General features: G+C 43.4%; 1 protein-coding gene and 1 pseudogene across 1 annotated transcript; one reads left to right on the forward strand and one right to left on the reverse strand.

Moving 5' to 3' along the window:
* The first annotated feature begins 1142 nt into the window (after positions 1-1142).
* Positions 1143-19429, forward strand: F11R (F11 receptor). The gene is made up of 10 exons (XM_006215663.4): positions 1143-1316; positions 15081-15149; positions 15316-15423; positions 15638-15784; positions 15983-16185; positions 16366-16468; positions 16589-16696; positions 16919-16931; positions 17224-17272; positions 17407-19429. The coding sequence occupies exons 1-10, from the start codon at positions 1256-1258 to the stop codon at positions 17440-17442; spliced, it is 897 nt and encodes a 298-aa protein (XP_006215725.1). The 5' UTR covers positions 1143-1255; the 3' UTR covers positions 17443-19429.
* A 1104-nt stretch (positions 19430-20533) lies between these two features.
* Positions 20534-21838, reverse strand: LOC140687959 (small nuclear ribonucleoprotein G pseudogene; annotated as a pseudogene).
* Positions 21839-22763: the final 925 nt, after the last annotated feature.

The raw sequence follows: 22763 nt of genomic DNA on the forward strand, positions 1-22763 counted from the left end.
TAGATGCTTGATAAACATTACTTTAAGTTGGGTGGAGCCAAAACTAGACCTTTGGCCCAAAGGAATGAGAACAAAGGTGAAAGAAGCGAAAGGTCAAAGAATATCACTGTTTTGGATACAAGTCTGGATATTTTACTTGCAATGAGATAGGGTTCAGGAATTTTTCCCACAGGCAACCTGGATATACTAAGATCAGTTAAAATTAAATCATTATAAAATAGAAACTAGAAATAGTAACTATGTTGAACATGAATTTCAATTAAAAATGACTTAACAATATCAATATTAAGAGAAAGCTCGAGTATCAACATAGTACAAAGAGGGCTTAGTGTGACTCAACTATTAGTCACAGTGAGAAGATAAATAACTCTGAAATGCAGGGGGCTCTGCTGACTGATCAAACATGTGTAAAGGACATATCCACAGTCACTCAGTGTTTATAGAGTAGCTGTAGGTCAGCTTGTATAATTGGGTGTGTTTGGTAATGTAATCCTGCTTTTCCTACTATTGAGCTGAGTGTTGCCTTCCCCTGCATTTTCCCTTTCTTTTTCCTTTCCTCCTCTCTCTATAGCCCAACTCTCAAATCCTCTGAGTGCTGCGAATGGAGTCGACAGAGGAACATGGTTTGGGGGTAATGTCAAGATATCATTTCACTTCTCTCCTGGTCTTCTCCCCCACCCTCTCATATTAATATATGTGGTTTTCAGTTACCAAAGGACGGAACCAGGGTTTCTGCAGCACCTAGCAATTTACATTCGAACAACCAACCAACCAAATAAAACCAGGCCTATCTCTCGCAGGTCCCACTGTACAACCCCTTTCCCCACCTCCTGCTTTAAGATAGTCCTCTAATCTTCCAGCTCCAACTCAGAATCCAGCCAGTCGGAAAGTCCCTACTTCAGGAACGCCGCCCAATCAGGGTGCCCTCACCTGCAGAAGGTGAGGCATGGGTCTCCTTACACGACCGTCTCCGGGGCCAATCAGAGGCGGCTCGAGCTTGGAAAGGAGCCAATCTGCCCCAGCAGGGAGTAGTGGGCGGAGTTGTACCTGGCGACGGTGAATCGCTCAATGGAGCGGCGGCTCCCTCCACCAATCGGAATGTGCAGAGGCGGGTGCTGACCAATCGGGCGTGGAAGGAAGGGCGGGGCGGGGGCTCAACCTGGTGGCTGGAGTTTAGTCCCTGCGCTGCTGTGGGAGAAGCTGTGTCTGTTCTCAGGGCTCCGGCGGCCGCCGTCTTGTTGGGATCTTGCTCGTGATGGGGACAATGGCGAAAGCTGGCTGGAAACAGTTGCTTCTCTTCACGTCTGTGATCTTGTGTAAGTTCCCGGAGTTTCGGGAGAAACCCGTGGGTCTAGGCAGAGGTTAGAGGGAGGCGCTCCCCACACCTCCTGCCGGGCAGAGGGGAGGGGTTCAGAAACTAGCCCTCCTCACCCTCCTAGTCCTCTTTGCCACCGCTGGCTCGTCCCTCTTCTTTCCCCTCCCCCTTCCTCTGGTGTGTGGCTGGCTCCCCTCCCCCACATCGGCGAATAGTGATCCCTCCTTTTAACACCCACCAGTTGGGAGCTACCCCTTCCACATATTAACCATAAATAACGGGGAGGGGTGGGTTCCCCATTCCTCCATCCTCATTTACTGATGAGGGCCAGTGGGCCTGCCCACAAACACCCACCCAGCCAGGATCACGCATCTGGGAAGGGCCATCCTGCCCCTCCGACAGGCATCCAACATCCGCGAACAACCCGGGAGAAGTCGTGAGCCTCTCATCCCCTGACTCCCTCGGCCCCTGGATACACTGTTTCTGTTTCTCTGAAGTGTCCTCAGAAAATCTCATGGAGGTGGAGTGGGGTGGAAGTCTCTTTAGCTTTCCTCGGATCTTTGGGTTGCTGTGGTTACTCTGGAAAAAGTGGGTGCAAAATCTGAAAAAAACAGAAAATAAAATTGACATCTGAAATTTCTCAGAGCACAGCATTCAAAGTTCCTTTCTAGAATAACTACTTCAAGAGTGCTTAATAAACGTTGTTGACTGAGTGGTTATTCCCAGGAGGAGGACCTGTCTTCTGGTTGGCTGGATCGTTCTCAGAGCCAGAACTCTCCGCTTCCCCTGGCCATGTTTGAGAGTTTTTGTTTCCTTTGTAAACTCCCTTTCCTGTGGAAGAGTGAGGCTCACTCGCTGGGACATGCCTCTGTCTATAGATATGTTTGTGCCTGGCTGAATGTATGGTTTGTACCTTAGTCTACCTATGTTTGCAACTGTACGCTTATCTCTGATTATTGAGTGTCTGCATGTGTGCTTCTGTGGATGATTGTATCAGTATGTGATCTGCAAGAATCTCTGTTTTTCCCTCAAGGTCCAGGTTTTAGGAAGTTTAAAAGAAATGAATGATTACAATCAATATTGGTAGTTATAAGGTAATTCATTTCACTTAATTTGAAGGGGTGCCATTAGATAGATGGATTGACTACCCCTTTGTCCCTAATAACAAAAACATTAAGCCTTGGGGTGGACTGGACGAGTGACAAGTCTAATCCTCTCTCTATTGTACAGATAAGGAAACAGGTACAAAGAGGGGAAATGACTTTGCCAGATTGACAAAAGGACCTGGGAATGGAACCAAAGTCTCCTGACTCAATTCTCATTTTCCACTCCTGGGTCCAGCATCTCAGGCACCCTGTGTCACAGGAACCAGCATATCAAACATCAGTTTGGGATACTGCTACAGTGTCCCTATCTTATCCACCTTTTTCAATTTTTCTTTCCAACTAGATTTTTTTCTTCTCTCACTTCTCCCTTTCACTCTACTCCTCTATTTCTCTTTTTTCTTCAAGTGCCATTCTTTTCCTCCACCATTTACTTCTGCCTGTATAAGCTTCCTAGAGCTGCATCCTTTCCCCTTTCCTCTTTCTTCCTTTTCTCTACCCCTCATTTACTATAATAATCCCACAATAATCACATACTGGTGTTGAATGTGTTGTGATACCACCCTTCTGAGCTTGGGAATGTCTGCTAGTCTGTTCAGGGACTAGCAGAGAAACAATAATTTAATGGAAGCAATAGCTGGACAGGATAGTAAATCGTGGGAAGTAACATGTCCAAGAGATGGAGGAACTGACCGTTGCACATTTAAATAGGGCTAGACCTGAGGGGAACAATGTGATTAGTACAACGAGAATGGAAATAGAACCCACCTGGGTTCTAGCTTGCTTTTCTGCCTTATTTGTGATTTTAGGCTAGTAACTCGGTCTTTTCATCTGTAAAACAGGAGCAATAATACTTGTCCTGAGGATCCACCAGGATAATAGCTATATTACATATACATGAAGGGATTATTATTGGGCAGCTATTATCCCCTTTGGATTTTGTGAGGATGAAAGAATGCTGTCCCTAGTGGAGCAGGTCAAAGGAAGCAGGGAGAGACACTGCTAGATTCCAAATGGCAAGAGTGAAAAAGTTGGGGCTCTTGGGCATCTAGTCTGTTCTCTGCCTCTGGGATGTTGGAAGTACATATAGGATGCCCACATGTTCTTCCTCCTCCCTCCTGGGTTGCTCCTCCTTGTGAGCTCTGCCTTCAGGGAGGAAGGACAAAGGATTAAGTAAAGACCCAAACCCAGTCTGGGGAACCTAGTGGAGAGGAGGGCCTGAGCCTGCAGGAACAGGAATTGGAGACTAAATGCTGGGAAAACTGGGCTTGGGAAAAGCAAAACTGGTGACCGAGATTGCTATCCTCTCCCTCTCCCACCTCCTCGAGAACCTGTGCTTAGAAAAGTTTCCAGCCATCTCCCAGGTGGGAAGAGGCATTTCTGTTTAGCAGTAGAGTGTGGATAGGATGATTTGGTGTAACCACAGGGAGGGAAGAGGAAGCCTAGGCTAGAACCCTGGTTTTTGCATACACCCTCTTTACATGAGTTGTTGTGTCCTGACCTAGACATTCTGGGAGGGAGGAACTGCTGCTCTGTGTCTGGTTCAGTGGGTGAGTCCTGGTGTTTGTTACTGATATTTCTGACTCAAGCCTTTCTAGCTTTGCTGTTCAGGCTTAGACTTACCTCAAACCATTGATTGGTGAGTCACTCCTCCTTTCCCCTCCCTCTACTGGGGGGTTGAATTTACTCCCGGGAAAGAATTGTTCCCTCGAAACCAGAACCTAGAAACTAGCGACAAATTAGTGACGCAACAAGTTGGAACCAGGAAGTGAGTGAGTGGAATTCCAGTGTCTTGGTCTTTCCTACCTGGCTCCAGAACACTTTCTCTTCATATTTCTCTTTAGTTTCTTTGCGATCTGTGCTTGCCTGGGGTCTCCAGCCTAGTTTTGGTTTGGAGTAGAGCTGCTGTAATTAAAAAATTTTTTTTTTTATTTAGAGTAGGTTAATACATTAATGTGGTTTGAGAATCAAAATTATATTAAAGGAGTGGAAATATCACTCCTACCCTCTTCCTGTTTACTCTATACCTCCCCTATTTTCCTATGTATCTTTCCAGTGTTTTGTTACGCAGATATCAGTGTATATAAATATATATCTCTTTCTTTTCCCCTTTCTTGCACACAAAAAAGGCACACTATATACATTCTACTGCATCTTGTTTATTTCACTTAGAATACACTGGAGATCTTGTCATATTGGTGTTGTGGCCTTGGCCATCAGGATATTCCACCCCCTCCCCTGCTCTTCTCCCCAGGTCACCTGGGTCAAGGGGCCCCTGTTCTGTGGACACAGAGATGGCTGACAGTTCCACTCAAAGATAGATTTAAAAGCTACACACATGTTATGTGATAGATTGGGAAATAATGGAGCTTGTTTTTCACATCTGTTAGCATTGAGGAGAGACCCTGGGGATCTCTGAATTCAGATCTGCTTCCTCTTTAGAGAGTCAGGAAATACCTGGATGGCCACTTGTCAGTTGTAATTGGGGAAGAGGTTTTACTGTTGTCAGGGGCTTGTGAGAAGCAATGTGAGTGGATGCATACTGGAGTTTTCCAGGCATTGAAAACTCAGAGTTCATCTGCCTGGGACTCCCTGATAAGCAGTGTTTCTGTCTAAAGTCCGCCTGGTGTCATTTGTTTTACAGTGTGGGGGTAGGACTGGAGGAAGCAACTGGTTGGCAGGAAGTTTGATGCCAGGCCCCTGGAGGGAGCCTTGGGCAGGCAGGCACAACCTTCCTTTGTGATAGGGAGATGGGTGGGGGGAGGAGCGCTGAGCAGGTAGAACTGGAAATTCTGCTGAGAGAGGGCAGGAGGGAGCAATGGAGTGAAAGCTCTCCTGTCCTACCCTGCCATAACCACTTTCTGCCATCATCGGAGGGCTGTGCCAGCTGAGCGACGTCGCTGAAAGTGCAGCCAAGGCTGGCTGTTTAGTCCCAGCCCAGCCTGCTGTTGGGCTCACAAAGCCTTCCTCTTGCCCACGCATTCCTTATCTGTCCCACCCCAACCTCTAGGAGTGAGTTCAGTCTTTACAGGGTGAGTGCTGTGAAGGAAAGCACAAACCGGGAGTGGAAGCCCTCGGTGCAGGTTCTAATTGTATTGCAATGTCAAGTTCATTTGTTAATCCAATAAACATTGGTGTTTACTATATTCTGAGCACTGTGCTAGAGATTAGGGATTAAAAAAAATGAATAACATCTGCTATCCAGAAACTCTGAGGGGAGCCAGAGGTATTGTAACAATCAGCCCAGGAAGTTAGGTTAACTATGAGCATGCTGTAGCTGGGGGCTTTCCAAGGCTTTGGCTCATTTCCCTCTTCTGAGGCTCCAGCTCCCTGACAGCTGGAGAGTCCTATGAGGCTCATCTGCCTAGAGGGGAAGTTTGAATGAATTCTTAGAGAGAACCTGAGGGGCTGGCTGGCTGGCTAGCTTTCCTCTTTTCTCTTTCTCCTTCTCCTCCTTCTCCTCTTCTTCCTCCTCTTCTTCTTCTCCTCCTCCTCCTTCTTCTTCGAATTAAAATAAACTCATAGCATGAAAGCAACTTAAGGAGAATTCTAATAATTAACAGGATGCATAGGGAAAACAAAGGTTTCTTAAAACAGTAGAAGGAACTAGCTTTTCTGTTGTGGGTTTGACCTGCATGTACCAGGGATGGTAGATGGTGGGTTCTGTGAGGTGTCTGGACACCTCTACCCTCTGTGACCATCTTCTCATCACAGCATTGCTTCAAGGGGGCAAAGCATAGTGCTAGGAGCAGGGGAGGATACAAACGTAATTTGGTTTCTCTGTTCCCCAGTAATTACAGACATGGACATGTATTGACTAAGTAGAATACAGGGCAGAGTGTGTCAGGAACTGTCATCACAGTACAAATGTTTGGGGAATGCAGAAGGAAAGAGTTACTTTTTAAAATGATAGGTTTTTTATGAAGAAATGATAACATGCTTAATGTGGAAAAGTTGAATAACAGGAATATAGAGAAAATAAAATCACATGTCATCCTGTTATCTAAACACTGATTGCTGGTTTTTTTATTTTAGTCTTTCCTCTTTGAATAAATGTGTGGTGTAAATGACCTGTGCAAAATATATCAGGAAAAATCAAATGGCTGTTTGGTAACACTGACCTTTCCTTAAACCTTGACTCTGTGGGCAGAAATTGACTAGGGCTCACGTCACACCAGCTCAACGGAAATCCATAGATACTGATGTTTAAACCAAACCTGTGTACTAATACTACTTTGAGCTGTGGCTGATTTGTCAGATTAGGTAGGAATCCCAGTGGGAAAAACAAAACTGTGTTGTGGGTCCCTTCTCATTTAGGTTATTAGTTAATGACTGAATATTAGTTTTAGGTGAGGTAGTTGACTACCTGCATGACAGAGAGGGTAAATATTCTACGTGCTGTCGTATGGTAGCATGTTGTAGTAAACCTTGACTCTGTGTGTGTGTGTGTGTGTGCGCGCGCGCGTGTATATACATATATGTGTATATATATATTTTTTAAGCAAAGTATTCTTTAAACAAAATCCATCCTCTAGTATTCTACTGTATGGCTGCACTGTAATTTACTTAACTGCTCACCTTCTGTTGAGTATTTAGGGTTTTTTTTTTTTACCTTTGCTGTATGAAATAACATTAAATTATCCTTTTACATATATCTTAAAGCTTGCCTTTGATTATTTTCTTAGGCTATATTCCTAGAAGTTGGGAAGAGATTAATATTGACTGGGGAAAGGCATGATGGATCAAGAGACATTGGAACAGGATCTTGAAGGTTGAATGGGATTTCTTTGCTTGTCAGATGGAGATGCTGTGTAGTAGCACAGTAGTTTTGGAGACTTAGAATTAGGCAGGCTTGTGTTAGGATTCCCATCTTGTCTGTAGCTGTGTGATTTTGGGCAACTGTGCTAAGCCTCAGTGTTCTCATCTGTAAAATGGGATGATAACAATAGTACTTGTCTCACAGGGTTTTGGGGAGAATTTAATGAGACAATGCATGTGCTCTTGTTTCTTCCTGCCCTCTTTCTATCCTTGAAGTTTATCGGATTCACATACACTGTCCAGGATCTTGATAGTGTAATAACCTCCTATTTCTTACTCAACTGTTACTTCATTTCACCTTTGAACTTTTATTTAATCATTCTGCGCTTCCTGTTGTGCCACTATTTAGATATTTCCTGTTATTCTTTATCATCCTTCCTTTCTTTTTGCCTTTGTTTTGCTTGTCCTTTCTGCCTTTGTTTTATTTTTCTTTCCTTCTTGTGATCGGTCTGATTTTTTTTTCCTCTTTAATTCACTCTTTCCCACTCTTTTTTCCTTTAAATTAAAACATTTAATACATACTGGGTTATTACACAAATGTAGAACATAGGAAAGAAAAGCTGTCTGTATTCTCATCTCTCAGATAATATGTACTTTCAAGTGTTTGGAGTCTATTCTTAGAAATTCCTTTATGTGTATAGTCAGATTATTTTTATTTTTTGTAAGAATAGGATCATATTCTACCTATTGTTTTTAAACTTTGGATACATTTGTATGCCAGTACTAATTGATCTATCTTGACCTTTGGGACGGCAACTTTTTTTTTTTTAAACATAGTTGTATGATGTATCATATCCTGGAACCAGATTGCTTGGGTTAGGAGCCCAGCTCTGTGACCTTGAGCAAATTACTTAATTTCTGTGTCCCAATTAACTCACATGTAATATGGGAGCAATAATAATATTTATCTCATAGCATTATTGCAAGGATTAAATGAATTAAACCTATAAAGGACTCAGAAGAGTACCTGGTACATAATATTCATAATGTTAGCTACTATTATTTTATTCATGCTATTATTTTATTCATTTGGTCATGCTCAGTAACATATGTCTAGAACTTAGATATACTTATTTAAAAGTATAGGACAAAATTTGCAAAGATCTTCAAGAGTTCTGCTGATTTCAAAAATTATTTATGTACTTTGTTGAGGTCTAATTGGCATACAACATTATTTTAGTTTTAGGTATACAACATAATCATTGATATTTATACTTATTGACGAATGATCACCACAGTAAGTCTGTATTCATTACCATACATAGTTACAGAATTTTTTTTCTTGTGACTAGAACTTTTAAGATTTACTCTCTAAGCAACTTTTAAATATGCAATACAGTATTAACTACAGTTGTGATGCTATACATTACATCTCCATGTCTTATTTATTTTATAACTGAAAGTTTGTGCCTTTGATTCTCTTCACCCCTTTTGCCCACTCCCCCACTCCTCACCTCTGGCAACCACCAATCTGTTTTCTATATCTATATCCTTAGTTTTGTTTGTTTGTTCTTGTTTTTATTTTGATCCTACATATAAATGAGATCATATGGTATTTGAATTTCTCTATCTGACTCAGTTCACTTAGCATCCATATTGTCACAAATGGCAAGATTTCATTTTTATGGCTGAATAATATTCCATTGTTTGTATATACCACACCTTTATCCGTTCATTCATTGATGGACACTCAGGATGTTTCCATTTCTTGGCTACTGTAAATACTACAATGAACATGGAGGTACACTTACCTTTTTGAGTTAGTCTTTTCATTTTCTTTGGATAAATATACATTAGTGGCATTGCTGGATCATATGATAGTTCTATTTTTAATTTTTTTCCTTTGGTAGGGGGAGGTAATTAAGTTTATTTATTTATTTATTCTTAAAGGAGGTGCTGGGGATTGAACCCAAGACATCATGTGTGCTAATAAGCATGCACTCTACCCCTTGAACTATACCCTCCCTGCTATTTTTAAAGTTTTGAGGAAAATTCATATTGTTTTCCATGGTGGTTTTACCAGTTTACATTCCCACCAACATGATGTTTGCATGAGGGTTCCCTTTTCTCCACATCCTCATCAACATTTATTATTTCCTGCCTTTTTGATAATAGCCATTCTAACAGGTGTGAGGTGACATCTCATTGTGGTTTTGATAATTAGTGATGTTGAACATCTTTTCATGTATCTGTTGGCCATTTGTGTGTCTTCTTGGGAAAAATATCTATGCAGACCCTCTGCCAATTTTAAAAACAGATTGTTTAGGTTTCTTTGTTCGGTTTTTGTTTGTCTTTGCTATTGAGTTGTATGAGTTCTTTATATATTTTGGATAGTAACCCCTTATCGGATAAATGAGTTGCAAATATTTTCTCCCATTCTGTAGGTTGCTTTTTCATTTTGTTGGTGGTTTTCTTTGCTGTACAGAATGTTGATTCTTTCATTGTGCAGAAATGTCATCATGCTTACTGGAACCAAGGCTGTAGTGACTGGAGATTCAACCAGAATGCCCACTGCTGATGCCCAAGTTAAGCCTTTGTATTGGTCTGCATGGACTTTCATAACAAAATACCAAAGATTGGGTGGCTTAAACTACACTCATTTATTTTTTCACATTTCTAGGATCCAGAAGTCCAAGATCACGGTGCCGATAGGGATGGTTTCCTCTGAATCCTCTCCTTGGCTTACGATGCCTGCCCACTTGCTGCCTCTTCACGTGGTCATCCCCTCTATGCACGAGCACCTTTGGTGTCTCCTTGTAGAATGACACCAGTCAGATCGGATTAGGGCATGTCCATTTTGACTTTAAAGGGGCCTGTCTCCAAACGCAGTCACATTCTGAAGTGCTGACAGTTAGGGCTTTAATATATGAATTTTGAGGGAACACAGTTCAGTCTGTAACAACCATAAACCATTTGAAGATCACCTCTGCAGAAAGAGCAGTGATTTAGCCAGGTGTCTCCTCAGATGACTTGGGCCTACTTGGAGTCTTGCGTTGTCTCTTGTGGTCATGAAATGAATGGGGGTGCTTTAAGTGGATTTACATCTTTCCCCCACTTTCTGCTGCTATTTTAGATCTTGTGGTAGAAAACCTCCTGGCACTTCTTCCACTTTTGTCTCTGCACACTTCCCCTGGATGTAGGAAAAAAGCCTTTACTATTATGCGTGCAGACACCTATAGGCACACTGAAGTCTGGGTGTAGAAATCACTCCCTTTAGCAAAATGACAGGTGGAAATCACTCCTGTGCAGAGAACTTTAATTCTGTTTCATAACTATGAAGGAAATTTAAAAACAATTACTTTTTAAATATGAAGCTAAGTTTAAAAAAAGATTAATAGAATGCTCCTCATCTCCCCCCCCCCCCGAGAACTAAACAGGTAAAAAACAAAACAAAACAAAACAAAACAAACTTTTGCTAGCATCCACATTTTAAAAAGATTGAATCAAGTTTGTTTTTCCTTCATTTGGATGTGCCCCATCTGCCAGTTTGAAAAATGGGCTCATCTTTTATAGATAAAACTTAACACGTAGATGTTATAGTGAACAGTCTGCTGTGACCTAATTTGTTAAGGCTCTATGTTGTTCCATGTCAACTGGTACCAGGCATCACGCTAAGTGCTGAGAGCTCAGAATGATAAATTAACACGTGGTCGCTGCTCCCTGGGGGTTGACTGTCTGATGAGGGCAGACATACATGTGCAGAGATGATGTCATTATAATATGAGAAGAGCTTTGACAGTATTTTGCTGGGAAAGAGAACTTAACTTGGTTCTGGTGAGGACTGGGGTTGGGGTACGTCATTTCCCAGAAAGTAACATGGATGAATGGCTCCTGGCCAGACCGAGAAAGAGGGGAAAGGATATTCTACACAGGAGGAACAGCAGGAGCAAAGGCAGAGGCTGTGAGATAGCACATCCTTGCTGGGATTGTAAGTAGTTTTGTATTGCTTGAGGGTAAACTGCAAGAGTAAAGAGGGTGATGAAGATGATAAACTTGTCACCAGGTCAGGTAGTGATGAAACTCTTGCCTTGCTGAAGAATTTGAATTTTATCTAATAGGCAATGTGAAATCATTGGAAGCTCAAAGCAAGTTTTAGATCATTGTATAGTGTAGCCTAGCCTCTGGAACTGGACTGCCTTGATTTGAATCTGCACCAAAACTTACCTGCTCTGCACCTCGGTTTCCCGATGTAGAAAATAAAGGTGATCGTAACAGTATCACCCACCTCCTAAGATTGTTGTAAAGATTAAATGATAGTCCATGTAATGTGCTTATAACAGTGCCTGGCATATAGTAAGTGCTCAAGAAATGTTAGCTCTTTCTGCAGTAGTGGGATGGAAGATGATTTGAGTGAATTAAGATTACACAAGACAGAGAAACCAGTTGAGAGACCAAATGCAATTCTTCAGGTGATGACAGCAGTAAAAAATGGCAGTTGGGTATGAATAGGAGGGGCCAACTTTGAGAGAGATTGGGGAGATGGCATTGTTATGTTTGGTATTCGATTGACTACTAATTTGTACGTGTGTACAGTATGCCAAGTGTAGGTCCAAGTTTAAGTGTGAAAGCAGGGGCCATGATGAGGCAAGGGAAAATCTAAAATAGATGAGGAGAATGGGTGGGGAAACTGGGTGTTCTGATATAGATGCGATACAGTGATGGAAAGCCCTCAGCTCTGCTGGTCTATATATGAAAGTTCTAGAAAAGAGTTAGCTTTTCCAAGGCAGTTACAGTGATAGAGGAGAGATAGTTTGGTGGGCTGGGATGTAAGCATTTTTCAGGCAGTATTTATATGTACATGTCTTAACTGAAGAAAACGCTGAGGTCAGAAAAAGAAGTATGGACAGAAGGACGGATGGGCAGATGATGATAATTATAAGATTTGTGCTTCCTGTTGGTCAGACACTGTTGTAAGCACTTTATTTGTATTAGCTTGTTTAACTCTCAACAACAGCCCTTTAATGTAGAAACTGTTATTATCCCCATTTTACAAAGGGGCAAACTGAGGTTCAACATGTCTAAGTGGCTTGCCTGGGTCACACAGCTCTTAAGTAACTGGAGCTGGGATTTGAATGCAGGCAGTCTGGTACCAGAGGCTTGATCAGGAATGCGAAGGGGAGTACAATTGAGGATGGCGGTTGTGTCCTGTGGTCCCCAGGAAGGAAGGACATGGTAGTGAGGCTGGACTTGACTCGTGGTGTGATAGGCATTCACAGAACATTTTGAGTATTGCAGTCAGGCCGCAGGCACACATGGGCAGTCCTGCATCGTCGGAGGGAGATGGGAAGGCAGTGAGGTGAAGGGCCCTGTATTTTAAACAAGAGGAGCCTGGATTAGGTAACAGCAGTCAGAATTAATGAGAGGGGGAACATGCTTGTTGCTCAATATGTTTGTGTATATATGTGATATCATTCCTGAACGTGTTTTAGATGGGATAACCTGAGAGGATTCAAAAAGGAACTTTAGCTAAAGTCAGAAGTGATGCAGAAATGATCACCAAATTCATATGCTGTGATTTATTTATTTTCTTTTGGATAGCCCTTTATTCCAAAGGCTAGTTTTTAGTTTAATTAGAAGCTCTTCTTTATTTGGGTGTTGTCATAGGTTGGGTTCCTGGGATGCTGACTCTGAGATGTCAATTATTGTACCAAGACATTCATTAGGGAGTGCTTTTGGGATCCACACCTATGGAAAGGAAGCAGGATTGGGCAGAGGGAGAAGCTGAGTTGCACTGTAGTCCCAACAAAGCTTCAGCCTACTCCTCAGGGAGCTTGAAGCAGGAATAGCCCTTCAGTGTTGTCCCAGGCTGGGGAGTTGGCCATAGAGCAGGGGCATGTGCCCCCTCCTCTCATTGATCAGGCATTGTATGCCAGTGCCCAGCCCCTGCCTGGTGGGAGGAATAGCCCTGAGCAAGGCAGTGTTCTGGGTCTCCTCAAGACAGCTGATAGAGAAAGCTGACTTGGCCAAAAAAAAAAAAAAAAAAAAATCAAAGCATTTCATTATCTGTGTTCTTGATGAGAGCTGAGTCAGTGACTTTGGTGTCCTCAGTTTTCTTTTTTTTTTTCTTTTTTTTTTTTTTTCTTTTTCTTTTTTCTTTTTTTCACTCAGTTTTCATTTTAGTAAAGGCTATTTGGTTTAATTTCTGTACCTGTTATTACATTTGATTATAGATTTGACATTGAAATGTACTGCCAAATATACAGATACAAGGTAATATTATAGAGAAATAATTATAGATACAATGAACCTTTTAAGAGAGTGACATTTTATTATATACTTTAACTCTGTTAAACCAGCACTTTTCTGAGCAACTGCGTGGTGTGTTAAAGTATGGCATAATAAGAGAAAAAGGGAGGTATAGCAGTAACCCATGTGCTAATCTCAGCTTTGACACTTCCTAGCTATGAAAACTTGGACCAGCCACTTAACCTTTTATTTGTTCATTTGTTTGCTTATATTTATTTAGGAAGAATCTAGTTTATTATTTAATTTAATTTAATTTATTTATTTTTACTGAACACAACATTTTAGGCACTCAGTTTTCTCATCTGTAAAATGGGAGAGAGAATACTTATCCTGACTAATTCAGTGTTGTTGTATCAAATTGAAATAAATGTATATGAAAGTACTCTCTAAATACTTAGGCCCCCCCCAAAAAAAACCAGGGGGGGTGTGGAGAAAAGAAAAGAGAAAGAAACAAGAAAAGAAAAAGAAAAAAGAACCTAAAGGACTTCAAAGAACATCTAGTTCAAACTCTTCATGTTTCAGATGAGAAGAGGGAGCCTCAAAGGTCAAGAGACCGTATTCAGTGATGTGAGTAATTTAATAAAGGAAAAATGTACTTACTTTGAACAGATGTACTTACATTTATCTAAAGAAGACAGGAATTTGCTTAAAGCTATAAATAAAATATTCTTCATGAGGCTGAGCTTTGAAAGCATGAATGAGAGTAATTGTGTAAGTGCGGCTTGGTATCTGTATCACGCCATCCCAGACCCTGTCACTGGTGCTTATTTTGGAATGCGTGGGCCCCTCCTGTGAACCCTGTTGCCTCCCTCCCCCATGTTATTTAATTAACCTTGTCTCGCCTCACCTCTTCTCTCCGCCTCTTCCCCACACCACCTTTTCTTTCCCTTCTCAACTGAACAGGAGGAAATTCTAATGAGATAATCTGAGCCCCTTTCTGGTCCTGACTCCATCTCAGAACCAGCTGTGTGATCTTGGACACGTTTCTTTGCTGCAGTTTCTCCTGTAAAACTGGGATGATAATATTTGTCCTGCTGACCTGTCATGCTTGTTTCAAGGATCAAATGATATAATGTATGTGAAAACACTTTAAAAAGCACAAAATGCCCTACAAATGTCAAGTATTATTATTATCATCCCATTATTGCTCCTCCCTTTCCTTCCCTCCCTTGCCTCCAGCTTTGCTGGCTTCCTGCCAGGATTGTTTGACAAGTGACTGCAATTATTGGTTGAGAAGCTTTCTCTGAACCATGAAATGTCATTTGGGAAGCAGCTCTTGGACTAGTAGGAATCTAATTAGATTATTGGGAATCATAGAGGGGGGGGGGAAAGAAGTTGCATTTGAAAGAAACATTTTATTTCCATTGATAAAAGAAACATTGGCCTGCAATTGTAGCGAAAAGCATGTAAAGAAGATACTTAGTGTATTGGTGAGAGGGTATGAAACCCTAGAGGAGCCTGAATCTCTTGAATCCCTTTATGCTGAGATCTCAGCACAGAGAGTCCCAGCCCTCCAAGCCCCAGCAGCTGGGATTGCTCTTCCCTCTCCATAGCATCTCTCTATCCACCCCTGATGGACCCACCTCTCTTCTTCTCAGGCTCCCTGGCGTTGGGCAGGGGTGCAGTGTACAGTTCTGAACCAGAAGTCAGAGTTGCTGAGAATAAACGTGAGTTGGGAGGGGCTGTGGAGGGTGGCAGAGGTCGAGGGGGAAGGGAGGTGAGCAGGTGCAGACCCCTGGGGAACCTCCAGCCCAGACTGTGGTTTGAGCCCATTTCTCATCTTCTCCGTTTGCTGCTGTTCCTTCCTCCCACTCATGTTGATCCTGTCTGCAGCTGCCACGTTGTCCTGCTCCTACTCGGGCTTTTCTTCTCCCCGAGTGGAGTGGAAGTTTACCCATGGCGACATCACCAGCCTCGTTTGCTATAACAACAAGATCACAGGTGAGTCACTCCATCTCCTTCCTGACTGCCTGGGTTGTAGAAGGGTTGAGTGTGCCTGGATTCCATGGGAGGGACTCGCCCTGGGGCTCAAGACCTCCCATTGCCATCCAATTGCCAAGGAAGAGGGCCCTTGTGCCTTGGGTGCCACCATCACCAGCTTCTCTTGGCTCTCCGGCTCACTCTGCTCCTGCCCCTGCTTCCTCTCTCCTGGCAGCTTCCTATGAGAACCGAGTTACTTTCTCAGATAGTGGCATCACCTTCAGTTCTGTGACCCGGAAAGACACCGGGATGTATACTTGTATGGTCTCTGATGAAGGCGGCAACACCTATGGCGAGGTCACCGTCCAGCTCATTGTGCTTGGTACGTGCCACAGGTCTTCCGTGTGGGCTTGCCGTCAACTGCTTTCCTAAACCTTAGCAGGCTCTGCTAATCTTTGGAGCTCACTGAAGTAAGGGAGGGAGGCTAGAGCTGTTGGAAGAGGGGTGTCATCCTAGTCAGCTACTTTGCCTTCAGGCAGCCCTCCTGCCCCTGTGATCAGTACCTTCTCTCCCTTCCCAGTGCCTCCATCCAAGCCTACCATCAACGTCCCCTCCTCTGCTACCATCGGCAACCGTGCAGTGCTGTCCTGCTCAGAGAAAGACGGTTCCCCGCCATCTGAATACTTCTGGTTCAAGGATGGGGTACAGATGCCTACGGAGCCCAAGAGCAACCGTGCCTTCAGCAACTCTTCCTATAGCCTGAATCACAAGACAGGAGAGCTGGTACGGATGGGGTCAGGGTAAAAGGTGTGTGTGTGTGTGTGTGTGCGCATGGTTATAGGACCCCTGATGGTGAGAAGGAAGAGCAGGCAACAAGGTGAACTTGACATTAGGGTCAGGAGACATAAAAGACAGGTACTTGGCTTCTTCGAGCAAGAAGCTAATATGCTTTCTGCCCTCCAGATCTTCAATCCTGTGTCGGCCTTTGATGCTGGAGATTACACTTGTGAGGCACAGAATGGATATGGGTCACCCATGAGGTCAGACACTGTGCACATGGAAGCTGGTGAGTGAGACTGTGGTCGGGGCTTGAGCTCAGACCCGGAGCGGGAGCCGGGGTCTGCTTTGGTGTTTTCAGTACCGTAGTGTGCATTCAGGTGCCTGACCTCTCATTTATGTCCCATAGCGGAGCTGAATGTAGGGGGCATTGTGGCAGCTGTCCTTGTAACACTTATTCTCCTTGGAGCCTTGATTTTTGGCATCTGGTTCGCCTATAGCCGAGGCTACTTTGACAGTAAGTATTTACTCTCAAAGGCTCTCCTTTGTAACGTCCCCGTTTCAGGGCCTGGTTCTTGGCCACCTGAGTCCTGACCTGATGCTGAGCCCGTATGTATCTGGTTATCTCCCAGGGAGCGCCAGTCACCCCTATCTCAGGGCTGCATGCTAGATCCCCATCTTCCTGGCCGTGCTGTCTTATTTCCTGCTGACACTCATGGTCCCATTTCTTCTCTTTCAGGAGCAAAGAAAGGGTGAGTGAGCTGCTGTCCTGGGGCTGTCTGAAGTTGAAAACCTGGATGTATATGGTTTGAAGCTGAGATGGGCCCAGGGGAAGGGGCTGGAGGCAAAGGCAACCAGCCTGGTAGGGAAGATACCCAGATCTCTACCCCTGTCCACTGTGGCCGTGGACTTGTTCTTTCCCCACGCCTCCCTGCCGAGAGCTCTGTGCTTCTGTGAAGTTCTCAGTCCTGGCCTCTGAAGTTAGCAAGCAGAGGTTAAGGTGAGGACCAGGGGACTGAGTGTCTTCTTCTGGCTTGTCTATAGGACCTCAAGTAAGAAGGTGATTTACAGCCAGCCCACTGCTCGCAGTGAAGTGAGTATGCCTGCCTGGGGATGGGGAGGGCCTCCTGGCTGGAATGAGGGGTTTCTAGCCTGTGTATATGTGTTTGGGGGGTTATCAGCTAAAGAAGGCTATGGAGACTTGACCTGGATATTTTATTTCCCCAGGGAGAATTCAGACAGACCTCATCATTCTTGGTGTGACCCTGGTCCAGCTCATCTCCTGTCCTCTGTGCTTGCCTTACTCAGGTGCTACCAGACTCTGGCCCCTGATGTCTGTAGTTTCACAGGATGCCTTATTTGTCTTCTAGCCCCCACAGGGGCCCCTACTTTTATCTTAGGATGTGTTTTTTTTTTTTTAATAATGTCAGCCATGTACCCCTTCTTCTTTCCTCCCTCCCTTCCTTTCTCACCACTACTGAGTGGCCTGGGACTTGTTTAAAGCTTTCTTTTCCCACCCCTACGAGGGAGCAGGCAGGAGTCCTGAGTGATGCCTGCTGACTCCCCTTCCAAGTAGCCAGCAAGAATGGCAGGGCCCTCACTACCCACTGCACGTAGTGGTCCTCAGATAAGGATCTTGAGTCTGGTCCCTTGGCTCCTTCCTCCTGTACTGAGGACCGGTACCTGCTGCTCCAAAGAGGAGACTGGAGACTGGAGCAGCTGAAGTGGTTGTTGAAATGCAGCGTCAAGCCTCTCCGCCTCTGCAGCCTCCGCCTTCCCATGGGAAGTGCCACTGGGATCCTCCTGCACTGTCCTCTTCCTGAACACAAGCAGACCCAGACCGACACCAACTGTGTCAGTAGGGAAAATGGGAGCCTTTGTTGTGGAAAGTACAGTAGGCTTTTGGGGGACGCTGAGCAGAAGAGATTTTAGACCACTGATATGAAGAAAAGAAAGCTGGAGCTGGTAGCTCAAGCCATCACCCTTCCCTTGGCTGGAACACTGGAACAACTGGGCTGACCCTTTTAAGATGTGTCTGCAGGGTTTTGGAAATTGTGTAACAATCAGCTCTGCTGAGCTTTGTGTGTGTGTGTGTGTATGTGTTTGTGTGTGTGATCTTAGCTCTATGCTGAAATCGAGTGTGTGCTGGAGGGCTTCGGAGCTCTTTGGTGAGACTGTGTTTTTACGTGGGGATGGGAGAAATGAGATTCCTGGGCTCCTTAGTACAAATAGGAAAATCTCCAAAGCCCTGTTTCCCAGCAACCTGGGCTGGTCCCCGGATCCCTGTCCCACCCCTTCCTGGTTCCTGCCTTAAGGCAGAGGTTCTGAGCACTGGACCTTCATTCTAGAGCCCTTCCTGTGCTGGGGGAGGGCATCCCAGGGGAAGCCAGCGCTGTGCTCTCGGTTCTACTTGGTTTGATCCAGCCTCTTCCACCCAGATGCACTAATAGACTTTCCGGAGGCTACAGGAAAAGTTGCTCCGGAGCCTGAGGCAGGATTTCTCAAATCTTTTCGGGAATCACTTTAGTAGTAGTTTAAAGTAGGAAGTACTGTGTTTCGAGGGGTAGGTGTGAGTGGCAGCAGGGATGAGTGGGGTAGACCTGCCTTGCACTGCTTTCCTCTTCCCACTCAGATCCTTCTTTGCCCTTGAGTCTGTTTCCCCCTCTGCTCCAGGCCTCCCTCCCCCCGGTCTATTTATTAACTAACAAGAGGGCAGATGGGGGTCTTCTATGGATGATCATTTCTGCAGAGAATCCTGAGCACCACTTGGCCATGTTCTGTTCCCTGAGCTGGGAACCCCTCACAGAACTGAGTTTTCTTTTCAACAAGAATCCAGAAGGAAAAACAAAAACCAAATCAAACTGTCATGCACCAGTAAAAAATAAACTTTTCAGATGGAAGTGAAATCTAATTAGGCCATAAAAAATAGAGATTCTGAAACAGTTCAGTAAGAATGAGATTTTTGAAGTAGGTTTCAGTTTTGTAACATGATGGGGAGACACGGTGGGAGGGATGTGGAGAAAAGGCTGCAGGGAAGCAGAGGTGAGTCATAAGTCAGGGGCTCCTCAGTCTGAAGCAAGTGGTTCCTCCCTCCCTTCGTCACTGGTGAGGAGTGTGAGTCAGTTATTACTGCCTTGGAATTTATGGCTCCAGCTTACAACAACCCCTTTGAGTTGGAAAACACCTTGTCTGCTTTCATTTTAGAATGTCAAACCAAATTTTTGTAATAAATGTTTATTTTTCACATTGAGTTTGTTTAAATTCAGAAGTTCTATATTAAAAGAATTTGGATTCCCAGGGTGACTTGGACATCCAGAAATCTTCCCTTGTAGTCTTATTAACAGGGTAAGGATATCTGTCTACAGAGCCCAGGTAGTTACATTTCAACTTAACTTAACTATTGGCCTGTACTTAAGTGGGAATGATTCAAATTGACATTTCCTACATTAAAGGGAGACTGGGGCTTGGGGAAGGGGGCAGTTCCACAGAGATTAGTGTTTTAGACATGAACCCATCCCGATCAGGGATAAAATGATTGAGCATTAAGGATGTATTTGTTGTCCATGTCTTTACAGGATCTACAGGTCAAGGCCAGGAGTGGGGAGAAGTGGGAAGTGGGGTTAGTCCATTTCTGAGTGAAAAGACAGTATGTTCTGTGGGGTGTGGAGAGAGCTTAATAAAGGAGATAAACAAGAACTACAACTGGCACTACAGGAAAAAAAAAAACAACTAATTTTGTAGCTCCTCCAATAGATTGTCCCTTCTTTGGTACTAGTTCTAAAAATCTTACATGAAATGGAACTTTTTTTTTTTTTTTTGGTGGGAGAGGTGGGTAACTTGCTGAATAGTTACTATCATCTACTAACTTATTTACTGGGTATTACTATTCTCAATTTACAGTTGGGGGACAAAGTTACAGAAGTGCTAAGTAGAACTTGCCCACATTCACACAACCAGCAGCAGGCAAGTGGTAGATCTGGATTCAAGACAGCTGGGGAAAGAAGGTTAGCCTTTGACCCCACAGTGACTCTGAATGAGAAAGAATGCGGGAGGAGGAGGGGCTGGAGACAGAAGTGAACTACTTCTGTAGATGCGACTATGTGGGAATTAGGAGAGAGGACATTGAAAGTAATGATGTCCACCTGGGGCTTTCTCTGAACTGTGACTATCCCAACAGCATCTTCAGGACAGAGTGAGACAATCAAATATGAAGCTCTTAATAAAGCGGAGGGCCTAGGAGTGCCACCTTCTGGAATGAATGATAAACTTCACTGCATTTTTACCAGTAACCCAGATGAAAAACAGGATGCATATGATATCTGTGGATGGCAAGGAGTTAGAACAGCAAGTGCATCAGTTAGCAAAATGAAAATTCAAAAAGGTTTCAATAGGCAAGAATGACGAACTCCATCTAACAAAGTGAAATTCAGGAGTAAGATTCTGCCTTTGGGTCCAAAAAGCCAACTCTTCTTGTATAAAATTGAAAAGATGTAGAATAGAACTAGAGAGGGATTCTTTGCTGATGGCATGATACTCCTGTACCAAGTTCTGTTTTAGGTGCCAAACTTTAAGATGATTACAGACGAATCAGGATATGTTCGTAGAAAGTGATTTCGGTGGTGAAGGGATTTTAAACTATTTCATATAGAAACTTCTAAAAGAATCAATGTCAAGCCCAGAGAATCAGAGACTCAGGCAAAACAAAATTATTGTCTTTGGATATTTGAAGATTACCGTATGGATGGCCTCAAGGGAGAAAATTAGACCCAGTGGATGATAGCCAAAGAAGACGGTTACGAGTCAACATGTGCCCTTCAGGGGTTTAAGGAGGGGATGGTGTATGGTGGAAGGGACACTAGTTTTGGAGTCAGGCAGACTTTGACTTCAGCCTTTCCTGTGATGTTGGCAAAGTTTTCTCTCTTGGTCTCAGTTTTGTCATCTCAAAAGTGGTGATAGTACCTACCTACGAAATTTTTAGAAGTAAATGAGACAAGATCTGTAAAGCACTTTCAGTACCTCACATTATGTGAGCTGTCCGTCCCTCCTCCCCACCCCCTGTCACTCAGACCAGATATTCTAGGGCAGGAGTTGGCAAACTTTCTGTAAATGGCCAGAGAGTAATTTTTGTGACAAAGATATTTTTAACAAGACAGTTTGGGAAGAAATGTACATGACCCAATTTTTATATCAGAGTAAATTCAGATTACACCCAGATGCTTTGAAGAGGGGATGTGTAAAAGCGATTGATTCCTCTGGCGAACGCAGCCATTGTTTATAAACGTTGGAAGCCTTCTAACATGACGATGCTATTTCTTCATGTTACCACCACTCTGATACTGTTCTGTTACCCACTAGTTGCCATCTCCACACATTCATCTATCCTGAGGTTCACAAAGGGGCCAAATCTCTGCAATATTCCTTGGACATGTCTGCCCCCGTTTAACTTCAATGATAACTTATTTTCCATACATTTTTTCAAGTTGGGTGGGTGAGCTTGGCTCATGGTGTCGACTCAGCAAGCTCAAATTTGCCTCCAGAGAATAAATTATTTTTAGACTTTGCGGGCCATACAATCTCCACACAACTTTGCAATTGTAGCAAGGAAGCATCCATAGAATGAATGAGTATGGCTGTGTTCCAGTAAAACTTTATTTATGGACAGTGAAATGTAAGTTTAATAATTTTCACATGTCATGAGACAAGTAACTTTTGATCTTTTTCAATCATTTCAAAATGTAAAATCCATTCTTGGATCTTAAGCTGCAAAAAACAGATGATGGGCTGGCAACTGGTATATATACATATATATTTAATACAAAAGAATATTTAAATTCTTGTCCTTAGAAACTCTAAAGCCTATGCATGATTTGGAAATGAGACTGAACCAAACAATGGCCAAAGAAGAATTATCCACTCTATGCATTCTCTTTTGTCTGGTTACTCAGAAATGCATCATCATTGTTCTTGCTTATCACCTCACATTACTTTTATCCATGTATTCACCATAGCCTCCTTTCCCTTCCACATAAATTTGAGGTCCTCCTTTCATATACTGATAGGGCAATTGGTATTTTATTCTTAACTGAATTTAAAAGAAAGCAGCTAACCTCATTCGGCTTTGAATGCAGACTTCAAAAAGATTCCTTTGGTCCAGGTCTGTAAACATCCCTGGAGAGAAAGAACCTTAAGACAGAGTGGGAACAGCTGGACAAGAATAAGGGCTAAGTCATGGAGCCTGCAGGAGAGAAAGGAGTGAATGGAAAACCAGAATGTCAATGAGAAGTCATGGGGGAGGAGGGTGTAACCGGTGGGGAGGCTCACCCCTACTATTTGAGAACAACACTTAAATCTAGTTTCTAAAGTTTAAAACAAATTTCTTAAATGTATGGATTTATTTTTTATTTTTTAGCGGAGGCACTGGGGATTGAATCCAAGACCTCATGCCTGCTAAGCATGTGCTTTACCACTGAGCTATACCCTCCCCCCTAAATCCAGTTTCTGTTTCTAGTTGATTCTTAAACTATGTGGAAATAATGAGACAGTCATTTCAGTAATAAATTATATTTATAGCTCCTTGACTGATG

The sequence above is a fragment of the Vicugna pacos genome, chromosome 21 (genome assembly GCF_048564905.1).
Source record: "Vicugna pacos chromosome 21, VicPac4, whole genome shotgun sequence".
NCBI classification, from domain to species: Eukaryota; Metazoa; Chordata; class Mammalia; order Artiodactyla; family Camelidae; genus Vicugna; species Vicugna pacos.

Excerpts from the sequence above, each read along its gene's own strand:
- F11R (XM_006215663.4), top strand. The coding sequence starts at position 1,256 with ATGGGGACAATGGCGAAAGCTGGCTGGAAACAGTTGCTTCTCTTCACG. Across the intron at positions 1,317-15,080 it reads CTTCACGTCTGTGATCTTGT|GCTCCCTGGCGTTGGGCAGG; the intron begins GTAAGTTCCCGG and ends TCTTCTTCTCAG. Across the intron at positions 16,186-16,365 it reads ATCACAAGACAGGAGAGCTG|ATCTTCAATCCTGTGTCGGC; the intron begins GTACGGATGGGG and ends TCTGCCCTCCAG.